Source organism: Littorina saxatilis, linkage group LG6 (assembly GCF_037325665.1).
Source record: "Littorina saxatilis isolate snail1 linkage group LG6, US_GU_Lsax_2.0, whole genome shotgun sequence".
Classification (NCBI taxonomy): domain Eukaryota; kingdom Metazoa; phylum Mollusca; class Gastropoda; order Littorinimorpha; family Littorinidae; genus Littorina; species Littorina saxatilis.
Genome location: NC_090250.1, coordinates 6311294 through 6323395, shown reverse-complemented (window position 1 = coordinate 6323395; position 12102 = coordinate 6311294). Strand labels below are relative to the sequence as shown.

The 12102-nt window shown below is 43.8% G+C and overlaps 1 protein-coding gene across 1 annotated transcript in view; it reads left to right on the top strand.

Moving 5' to 3' along the window:
• The first annotated feature begins 901 nt into the window (after nucleotides 1-901).
• Nucleotides 902-12102, top strand: part of LOC138968366 (sodium- and chloride-dependent taurine transporter-like) — a 55540-nt gene continuing 44339 nt past the window's right edge. The window contains exons 1-2 of the mRNA XM_070340920.1: nucleotides 902-1230; nucleotides 2843-3098. Of these exons, the coding sequence (XP_070197021.1) occupies nucleotides 2846-3098 (253 nt within the window). The 5' untranslated portion in view covers nucleotides 902-1230; nucleotides 2843-2845. The remainder of the gene's footprint in view (nucleotides 1231-2842; nucleotides 3099-12102) is intronic.

Here is a 12102-nt window from a genome sequence, read left to right as displayed (position 1 = left end):
TAGTCAAGCAGTATGTAAGAAATGTGAAGTTCTTTGTACTGGAAACTTGCATTCTCCCAGTAAGGTAATATATTGTACTACGTTGCAAGCCCCTGGAGCAATTTTTTGATTGGTGCTTTTGTGAACAAGAAACATTTAACAAGTGGCTCTATCCCATCTCCTCCCCCCTTTCCCCGTCGCGATATAACCTTCGTGATTGAAAACGACGTTAAACACCAAATAATGAAAGAAAGAAAAATTACACCAATATCCGATGTTTTGAACACTTCGATTTGCGCAGGTATGCATTTGAAGGCGCAATGGATAATACCATTGATTTTCTTGTTCTATAAATAGGTTTCAGGGGCGGAGCAGTTAAGCCAGAGGGGGGAGGGGGGGCTTACAACCTGGGGTCCAGGGGTAAACCCCTTGTGGGGTACAGGGGCAAGGCTGAAGAGTTTTAGCTATTTTATGAACAATTTATGGCTTATCCTTGATTTTAAACATGACCAACTGGTGTCAGCAGCCACTCATTATTTCTTTTAAAGTTAGTATCTAATCTTTTTTGGGGGGACAGCCCGGGGGGGGGGGGGGGTCCGCGGAACCCCTGTAACACCCCCCCCCCTAATCCGCCCCTGGGTTTACACTGAAGATGCAGTGTGAGTTTGAGTGCTTTACGGAGTATTACGTCTGCATCAAAACTGCAAAATGAAGTTAACATGCAATAAATTATGATGTAAGAATGTAATAATAGGAATATAAGAGGTTTGCAGATACTTCTAACGACAGAGACCGACTGGTCTAGATAGCCGAGACAAGATAAGCACATAAGTTATCAAGAATGACGTCATCATTCGTCATCCAAGTGAGCGAATCCAGTGACGTCTTTGGCAGCTGAGACTATTCAGAAAATTGATGGACTCTTTGTAATCGTGACTTGACTGAAGACTTCTATTTTCACATTGTTTCTCGTTCTTTCTTTTTTAATTTTTTTTCTTGTATGAAATTTTGTGACTTTCTAGAAACAACAGAGTTCTGTGAGAGTGAAGGATGAAAAGAGTTGTTCGGCGTTCAGGATTAACTCATTTCTCGATGTTGTTATGTCATTCACGTGGATATCAAGATGGCGTAGCGTACTGTTTGACGGCTGGTTTGTTGAGATCGGCCGTCATGCCCTAAGCGGTCGCTACCTGGAATGTACATGTTCTACGTTGATTTTCGCGGACGAAATGTTACCTGCAAGTTGTGAAGGTACCGTGAAGTGCAGTCTGTTAGTACCTGTATCACTTGTTTTGTTTCTTGGCCCAGTAATGACAGGCGAAAGAAATCCTTATTTGGGTTATGATGGAAAATAGTTGCTGTTGTAGATGACAAGCCAGCCAAACTCACTGAGGTTAATTTGAATTTATGCCGTCTAATTCGGTTGAACGTTAAGTAGATCTACGTATACATCCGACGATTGAATAAGCAACATGAGTTGCAGGGATAGCGTTAACCGGAAATTTCCGGTATTCGCCAGTAAAAATCTCAAAATAAAATCGGCAACCGGTCACACATGCGGGTTGATATTTCGTTTTAGCAACTTCTTACTGACAAATATAAAGTAAGTACTGTGTTATAGAATGGAGCGAGAAAACCCCACCGAAGAAGGTATGTTTATGGAACGTGTAATCAAGCCGGAACAAAACGAAACACTAACCTACCTTGACTCTGTGGTCTTCTTTGTGGCCGAACATGAGCTTACAAATGATAATGAGACAATCCAAAGAAAAAGATGTAGAACTTGCAGTAATGCGCTGACTTTTCAAAATCAAAATGGCGCGTCTTTCTTACTTTTATTTGGTTATTATTTCCCAGACAGGAAACAATGACCGTGTTTTCCTTTTAGACTTGATTTGTCTGGTTGGCGCAACAGAGCGGCCATGCAGTTTCTGTGAGAACTAGATCTAGAAGTTGTTTTAACTTCGTAGTGTGAAGAAATAACTGTCGCAAAATGGCTAGCGCGATCACTTGCGTTGTCAGGCGCATAACTTGGCATATAATATTGTACTTTTAGACTGGTCTGTAAGTTTCGCTGAACAGTTCTCCCTTTCTTTTACTTATTTCTACTGTAGTAACCAGAGACAGTGCTTCTACTTCTTCTATCTCACGTCGACACCCACATTCGAATCACGTACCGCTTTTGGCAACCAGCCCAGAATACTCTTGCTTTTACCGTGGCAAGCTTTCCCGCGTGTCTCCACACGTGCTCCTCCTCCACGTGTGAAAACACACCCCTCGCCAGTGATTGGCCTATAGTGTCTCGTGATAAAGCTTGCCTCAATAAAAGCAAGAGAATTCGCTCTGTCATACAGCTTTTCAACCTGACAAGAATTTCCAGAATTAGTCAATTTGAATTACCATAACTCAAAGCCCATCTTCAATCTTCTTCTCTTCTTCTGCGTTCGTGGGCTGAAACTCCCACGTACACTCGTGGTTTTTTTGCACGAGTGGAATTTTACGTAAATGACCGTTTTTTACCCCGCCATTTAGGCAGCCATACGCCGTTTTCGGAGGAAGCATGCTGGGTATTTTCGTGTTTCTATAACCCACCGAACTCTGACATGGATTACAGGATATTTTTCGTGCGCACTTGGTCTTGTGCTTGCGTGTACACACGGGGGTGTTCGGACACCGAGGAGAGTCTGCACACAGAGTTGACTGAGAAATAAATCTCTCGCCGAACGTGGGGACGAACTCACGCTGACAGCGGCCAACTGGATACAAATCCAGCGAGCTACCGACTGAGCTACATCCCCGCCCTGCCCATCTTCAATCAAATCCTACATGTTTGACATTTCTCTTTGTTTTCCTGATGTTGCAGATCATGAGTACAAATCTAGACTCTGCCTCGGCTTTCGCTGCCGAGGGCGTTCTACAGAATGGTGTCAACCCGGGGTGGCGAGTGAACGCCGACCCCCCCTCCACCGATGAGACGGCCTCCACCGAGTCCCCCAAACTGCTGCCCAAGAGGGAGCAATGGTCACGCAAGGTCGACTTTCTCTTCGCCTGCGTCGGCTTCTCTGTGGGCCTGGGCAACGTCTGGAGGTTTCCTTTCCTGTGTTACCGCAACGGTGGTGGTGAGTCTATGTGCTGGTTTTTATTTCTGCATGATACCCATCTAGATCTGTGCAGGTCCATTAAAATAAAAAAGATAAAAAAACTACACACACACACACACACATACACACAATTCACACACAAAACACACACAAAAAGACAGCCTTTGCTGCATGACAATCTTCCTGCTTGTAAATGTAAGTTTGTATTGGTGCTTTGAATGGTAAATGGACAAATGTGAGTGTAATTTGGAGCTGTACACAGCGCCAGTCAACTGTTAACTAATGCCTTTTGTCGATGTCATTCAGTGCTAACAATTTGAAAAAAGCCTGATTTCCTCCTTTTTGACGATTCTGTATGTGCGTGTATAGTGTTAGTTCATTTTACGTATAGGATGCAGTGTTGAACACAACCGACGACGTTATGACAGCAAAGGATGGAGGGTATGGGGGTGGGGTTGTTGCTGAGGGGGAGGGGGGAGGGGGGGGGGGGGGGGGAATGTTCGGAGGACGCAACTTACAGGCCTCGATTGTAGCAAACTGAAGTCTGCAGACGACTGAATCTCCTCAAGCGGTTTGAAAGCTTCTTGGTTGCCGTTTCTGCTCTCTAATCATTTTTAATTATTCCTCGTTCAAATTGTAAAGCAACACAAACAAATCTTTTGTTTCTTGTTTAATGCAAATCCAGGGACCGGCTAATTGGGAAGGCCCACGAGACGCTGTCACTAATGAGCAGTAAAACACACCCTTTGATGTTGCTAGGTGGTGCCCAACTGAGTTTTAAGCGCCCAAGAGCATGCACTTGAAAACGAGAGAGGAGATTAAAATAATTGCTTCTAATTGCGGCGATAGGATTAGGAATGTCCATGAGAAATAGCTGACAATGGAAACTAGTCAGTATAGTCGCTCTTTTTCAGGGAAGGATTACCAGTGAAATATCCTGTCTATTAAACAGTCCTAAACATTTTGAGTCTTTGAGTGAGTCTGAACTGTTGAGCCTTTAACTATATATAATAATGTCATCCAGTCGCCCTTCTCTTTCGAATATGCCATACTGGCTTGAACATTGCAGTCTATAAATCGGTGTGTTAGAGGGGGGGGGGGTGGGGGGGGGGGGGGAGAGGGGCCATGACGTATGGCCGTATGACATTCATACCGATGAGGTCACCTTGCGGTCCTAGACTGGCTTTCGTGCAAAAGAAAAATCAGTGAATGCCGGCTTCCCGGGGAGTGTCAGGGCGCACAAGGAGACGTGGAGGGGGGGGGGGGGGGGGGGGGGGATTTAGGTTGCTGAAAACTTACACACAAACGGAGAGCAAATTAAAAAGGAGTACGCAAGAAAAGATGTTTTTCCAATATTTTCGCTTACCTAGCTATTTTTTTTAGCCTCCCGTTTCCGCCCGAACAGTTCAAGTGTAATGTTGTTGGAGACGTCAACAGATGGGAGAAAACTTCACATTTTAGCGGTTTAAAATGTATGCCTGCTCATCGTTCATTGGCGAAAAGGAGGGACTCTACGGGATGAGACTGTTTTCTCCCGACAAAAGTCGATTGTGCAATAAATTCGTTTCTAGAAGATCATGATTTCATTACATTCAAATTAATAACTCATTTACAAATTACAACACTTTTTGGTAAAATAGGTTCATTCTTGTGTCAAAATCAGCTTGGGCTAAATCGTCGTGTATGATCACTTTTTGACCCCTCCGTGAACAGGCAAACAGACAGGGACCGGCCGACCGACCTACATTCGACAAACCAACCGTTTAGTGAGCAAGACGAGAGGCCTTGATGAGATACGATACCAATACAATCACAGCCTGTGATCTAAATAATGATAATAATATGGGAGATTTATAGAGCGCTTTACGTTCTCTAAGCGCTTTACAATGAAAAAACCCATACATATACATACAAAGCAAAGCAAAAAAGCATGTGCAGCAGCATTCAGCACACAAGTGAACATCGAAACACGACATCAATACAAGCTGCAAGCATACTAACACAGGCAAAACATTCAAACATTCAAACACCTGATCAAAAATGCACCATATTGAAAAAAAAATTAATCAAAATACTGTGTGAAGAAGTGTGTTTTAAGGTTTGATTTGAAGGAACAAAATGTTTGGCAGTGTCTGATAGAGTAAGGGAGAGAGTTCCACGCAACGGCAGCAGAGTGGGAGAAGGCTCTCTGACCGTGCTGTTTGCGACTAAAATAAGACAGACGGAATATTCTAGTGTCTACAGAGGAGCGGAGGGATCGCGAGGGTGTATAGAGTGTGAACAGGTCAGACAGGTAGGATGTGGCTGAGCCAGATATTATTTTGTAGCAGATACAGCAGCACTTATATTGGATTCTCAGCTCTACAGGGAGCCAATGAAGTTTCTTAAGCAAGGGGGAACAGGACTGGGACCGAGGGGCTTTGCAGACAAGCCGGGCTGCAGAATTTTGAACGCGCTGCAAAGGATGGATGACAGACTGAGAACAGCCAGTGAGAACAGAATTTCCGTATTCTAATCGAGAAAGAATGTAGGAGGAAACAAGGGTCTTGGTGGCATCTTCGGTAAGGTATGGGCGGATAGAACCTATTCTCTTAAGCTCGGTGTAAGCGGACTGACGTACATGATGAACAGCACGGGCCCGGTGTTGACGTCAACATTTGTACTGTAAATGGGAGGTTCAGAAAGAGACGTCTTGGCTTGTTCAATCCATGTCGTATCTCTTTAAAAGTTAGCTTTGAGAGTCATTTTGCAGTGAAGTAGGTGTCCTTGTACTACTGGTTTGTTTGTTTGTTTGCTTAACGCCCAGCCGACCACGAAGGGCCATATCAGGGCGGTGCTGCTTTGACATATAACGTGCGCCACACACAAGACAGAAGTCGCAGCACAGGCTTCATGTCTCACCCAGTCACATTATTCTGACACCGGACCAACCAGTCCTAGCACTAACCCCATAATGCCAGACGCCACTAGATTGCCAATTTTAAAGTCTTAGGTTTGACCCGGCCGGGGTTCGAACCTACGACCTCCCGATCACGGGGCGGACGCCTTACCACTAGGCCAACCGTGCCGGTTGTACTACTGGTGACGAAGTTACAATCAGGTTCAAGGTGATGGTGAAGAATGAGGGAAGGGTAGGGGACCCTGGCTCTGATTGCACCGCGTCATACAGACAGTGTTCGGATATAACTCGGTCGGGTTTGTATGGGATGTGGAAGAGTTGCTTTCAGATTTCTCTCGTTTTCCCTTGCTTTTTCAAAGAAACGCTGAGACAAACTACACATGACATTGTAAGCTTGCCTCGGTGTTTCTAGGGAAGCAAGGCCAAGGGAAAATAACTACTCCACAACCATACAAACTTGACAGAGTTATTTCCGAACATCGCCGATTGGAGTTTTGAACCGTAGCCTGTGGGTGCCGCACTACTTCGTAGTGTCAGTGTAACTATGTGGCGACATCTTAAGATGTTTGACCTGTGGGTGCCGCACTACTTCGTAGTGTCAGTGTAACAATGTGGCGACATCTTAAGATGTTTGACCTGTGGGTGCCGCACTACTTCGTAGTGTCAGTGTAACAATGTGGCGACATCTTAAGATGTTTGACCTGTGGGTGCCGCACTACTTCGTAGTGTCAGTGTAACAATGTGGCGACATCTTAAGATGTTTGACCTGTGGGTGCCGCACTACTTCGTAGTGTCAGTGTAACAATGTGGCGACATCTTAAGATGTTTGACCTGTGGGTGCCGCACTACTTCGTAGTGTCAGTGTAACAATGTGGCGACATCTTAAGATGTTTGACCTGTGGGTGCCGCACTACTTCGTAGTGTCAGTGTAACAATGTGGCGACATCTTAAGATGTTTGACCTGTGGGTGCCGCACTACTTCGTAGTGTCAGTGTAACAATGTGGCGACATCTTAAGATGTTTGACCTGTGGGTGCCGCACTACTTCGTAGTGTCAGTGTAACAATGTGGCGACATCTTAAGATGTTTGACCTGTGGGTGCCGCACTACTTCGTAGTGTCAGTGTAACAATGTGGCGACATCTTAAGATGTTTGACCTGTGGGTGCCGCACTACTTCGTAGTGTCCGTGTAACAATGTGGCGACATCTTAAGATGTTTGACCTGTGGGTGCCGCACTACTTCGTAGTGTCAGTGTAACAATGTGGCGACATCTTAAGATGTTTGACCCGATACACAACCCCTCCAGCCCCATCTCGGTCGTTGTGGTAGAAGCGTGGACATGTCTTTCCCGCTGGGAAGGACGTACGGATTGTCTTGAGAGTTCACGACCTTCTTCGCGCAGTTTTATTGTCAGAACGCAGACGACAAAAAAACAAAAACAAAAAAAAAACCATTGTATATATATATATATATATATCGTTAGTTTTTTGGGATCGGGGGTTCCCATGCCAGAACCTGGTATCTCGTTTTTGTGTCATATGTTTTCAATTTTAATTTTTGTTTCTTTTTGTTTAACTATTAACATGACTGAGGAGAGGCTTTTAAAGTTCTGAAGCGCTACCAAAAATGGAAAAAGTAAGACACAGATCTGAAATGTGGCAGTTTAATCAGTATACATGTGAAGAACACGGTGCACTACAAAAACTTACGTTATGTGTTTGTGTTTATTGTTTATCGTAACATCTTAAATCACACCCACTGATCCAGTTGTTTACGTTGTGGCCGCAGCGTGACATAGATTGAACATACTTATGCTAGGTCTTTTGGATTAGTGTCAAGTTTTTCGGTTTTCTCATCGAGCCATGCCGTGCCTCTGATCAGCAACTCGGTCAGATTACGATCGTGGTCTTGACGACTTATTGCCGTGCTGGGGTTTGGTTGAACCCAGACCCTTGTGAAAAGTCGAACAGCGCTGCTGGCCAAAAGACTAGCGTTAGACTGTGCGTTCATCTAGCAAAGCAGTACACTGTGAAATAAAGAGGCTTCGTTGGTAATTCAGTAAGTAGTCTGGAAAGGCGGTGAATAAACAATTAGAGAGAGAGAGAGAGAGAGAGAGAGAGAGAGAGAGAGAGAGAGAGACAGAGAGAGAGATTGTACACATGCAACAGTAACAGCATGTATCAGCTCTTATTTTTTCACCTGCTGAGTTATGACAGGTTCTCGGTATTGTCGGTCCAGTGTCATCTGCTTAAACATGTAGTTTCCATGCAATACCAAACGGCATTTCCGAAAAGTTTTGTTGGACGACTTTGTCTCGCATAGATTCCGAAATTGAGATATGCTTAGCATCAGCTGCGAATGTTATGGCATATTAGCCATGTTTGTGGTTATCAGCGATTGGAATCATTGTGCGGATACTTTAAGTTAGCAATAGGTATCATTGTGTGGATCATTTAAGTTAGCAATAGGTATCATTGTGTGGATCATTTAAGTTAGCAATAGGTATCATTGTGTGGATCATTTAAGTTAGCAATAGGTATCATTGTGTGGATCATTTAAGTTAGCAATAGGTATCATTGTGTGGATCATTTAAGTTAGCAATAGGTATCATTGTGCGGATTCTGTAAGTCAGTATTAGGAATTATTGTGCGGATCCTTTAAGTTCGCGATTGGAATCATTGTGCGGATCCTTCAAGTCTGATGGATGCCTTTGCCAATAGTTTGGAACAGGTCTGCTCCCATGAATGCCTAATTCTCCCATTTGCAGATTCTGTGAGTGAACGGTTCGCGTAAAATGCCAGAGTTAACGACGGTCGAAACACCTTTCAGCACCTGTAAAAACAAATTTCTGGCACTGCTTCGCTTAGGCTGTACACTTTTTGCTCCTTTCAACTGTCAGTTAGTCTGCTATTTGCCATCTCAAAGCAACTTCTGTGGTTATGCTCGTTCCTCTCGTTTCTCTGTTCTTTTCTGCCTGTAAACACTATTGATTCTATTATATATATACGGTACGGGAGCATGTCGTTAATGTTTCACACAAGTAAACTAGGGTTTACCAAAACACGAACGAGGTGTATTATCCAATTAATTGTATCGTGAGGATCTATCTTCCATTACTGGTCCTGGAGCCCATAAGTCTCTTTCAACTGTATAGGCCGGTCTTAGATCCGATAAAGTAGGTGTTTGAACTACTCTACCGGCTCCTGCACACCCCCCCCCCCCCCCTTTTCCAATCTTCCACCCATTATCTCTTCCTGAGGTCTATGACGTAAGTAATGACCATGAACGGTGAGGTCTTATTCTTCTGGGAGCCGTTTTTGACGCAGGTGAAGATATTTACCTTGGCGCTGCACAAAGAATCAACCTTTGGGTTGTTTGCTGTGCCGCTATGGGCCAGACCAAAGTGCCTCGCAGATCGGAGTGCACACACACTGCATGCGGCTGTTCTCAACCGAACCGCAGAACGTTCGTGAATTCGCCGGTGGTGTAAAGTAATAATAATTTGGTCTTTCAAGCACACATGATCGACATGTTTGGACAGGACAACTGCACTGGACGAACAGAAAAACAAATTTCTTTCAGTACACTGAACCGATAAGTTTTTGTTTGTTTTGAGAACCCTGCCAGCATGTCTGAATTTTTACTCAGCCCCTTTGATTACGTATTTGTTGTTTACAAACCTTGCAACATGACCTGGCTTATTATTCTCCAGTTTGCTCTGCGTGCAAACCCATGTGTTAAAAGAGGTAGAGAGAAAGTGAGTGTGAGGGAGACAGACAGACAGTATTTAGTTATTTTACAAAATATACTTGATCTTTTGGAGCGAATTGGCGGCTGCGAAAAACCTCCTGACGTAAACAATATAAATGGCAAACTCATCGAAACAGAGCCTGACATACCAAGAATTCGGTCACAGGTGTTAGCCGGTAAGGTGTATTCCCAGCTCCAACCCCAATTCAGAACAGGTGTAAAAGAAGAAAAAAATAACCCACGCAACAACAAACAAGTCGCGTAAGGCGAAATTACTACATTTAGTCAAGCTGTGGAACTCACAGAATGAAACTGAACGTAGTCCGCCGCTAGTGCAAAAGGCAGTGAAAGTGACGAGCCTGTTTGGCGCGGTAGCGATTGCGCTGTGCTTCATAGCACGCTTTACTGTACCTCTCTTCGTTTTAACTTTCTGAGCGTGTTTTTAATCCAAACATATATCTATATGTTTTTGGAATCAGGAACCGACAAGGAATAAGATGAAAGTGTTTTTAAAACGGTTTCGGAAATTTAATTTTGATCATAATTTTTATATTTTTAATTTTCAGAGCTTGTTTTTAATCCAAATATAACATATGTATATGTTTTTGGAATCAGAAAATGACGAAGAATAAGATGAAATTGTTTTTGGATCGTTTAATAAAAAAAATAATTTTAATTACAAGTTTCCGATATTTAATGACCAAACTCACTCATTAGTTTTTAAGCCACCAAGCTGAAATGCAATACCAAACCCGGGCTTCGTCGAAGATTGCTTTGCCAAAATTTCAATCAATTTGATTGAAAAATGAGGGTGTGACAGTGCCGCTTCAGCTTTTACAAAAAGCCGGATATGACGTCATCAAAGGTATTTATCGAAAAAATGAAAAAAACGTCCGGGGATATCATACCCAGGAACTCTCATGTCAAATTTCATAAAGATCGGCCCAGTAGTTTAGTCTAAATCGCTCTACACACACACACACACACACACACACACACACAGACAGACACACACACATACACCACGACCCTCGTCTCGATTCCCCCCTCTATGTTAAAACATTTAGTCAAAACTTGACTAAATGTAAAAACAGCAACTACCGATTGTGCCGTTACCCAAACTTCAGGTATCATTCACCACAGCCAAAAACGGGCAATTATTATCTGCGTCGGGCCAATAGTGCACACCCCATCCCCTCTATCCCCTTTTGACTGTTACACACACACACCCCACCCCCCGGCCACTCTGGCTGGCGTTCCCGATAAACGAATTGTTCTCATGCCAGCTCGCTCAGTTCTGCTTCTTCAATCTATTCAATGGCTCGTGTTACTTCCTAGTCATGATTACTTTGCTCTTTTTGAATTATGTTTGTTGTGGGGGTGTCGCTCGGATAGTGTGTGTGTATGTGGGGGTGTTTTCGTTCACCTCTAAAAAAAAAATAAATAAAATAAAACCCCAATTTTCGAGAGCACCGGGCTTCACAATGAAGAGTACACTGTTCACTCTCACACGTGTTTTGGGAGCTTAGACAAGTGTTGTTGAAAGGAAAAAAAAAAGAATCGCGCTTGCCGTTTTCCAAACTGGTATTTCTTCAGAAGTGCAATATTGACTCTCACGACGGGAAGCTCTTTGCTGTGAACCACCATCGCCGATTCCTCCAGGCTTCTGCATGCTTGGCCATTGCACTGCCACCTCTCTGTGGAAGGTCAATCTGAGGTCACGCTAGTACTTTCCTGCACTGTGTAGCTTTAGAATTTAGGACAGTAAGTTCAAATTGTCATGGAGACATGATCATAGTTAACAGATACGTGGTTATCAAAGGTTGAGAAAGAAATACTTGATACATTCCTAGTCGGACTTGTCACTCTGAGTCCGTTCTGGACAGTCAGGTAAAACGAGAGCCTACGCGAACATAACCGTTTATCGTTCTGTTTTTGAAAACGTTGCTACGAGGGTGACTTCCTGCAGGCTGGAGTAGAACTAGAAGTCCATTGATTTTATCTGTGAACAGCTATGTACTTTTATTTCTTCCGGTTCTATGCGCTATTTCTTGATTTTTATATGGACAGCTGAACACAACAGCTCCGAGTAATTACACTGTCTTGTGGTCGCTTAGCCGAAATTGGCAACTCTCTCTTTCGCTCTCTCGCTCTCGCTCTCTCTCTCTCTCTCTCTCTCTCTCTCTCTCTCTCTCTCTCTCTCTCACACACACACACACACACACACACACACACGGTGCACCCACCCACACATTCTCATCAGTCGTCACCATGTGTCTGTGCATACGCAGCACTTCTCAACGACAGACTATCAATTTCCCCGCGTTGCTGCGGTGTTGAAATCGTTGCCTTGACAACGATGGAGTGGAAATT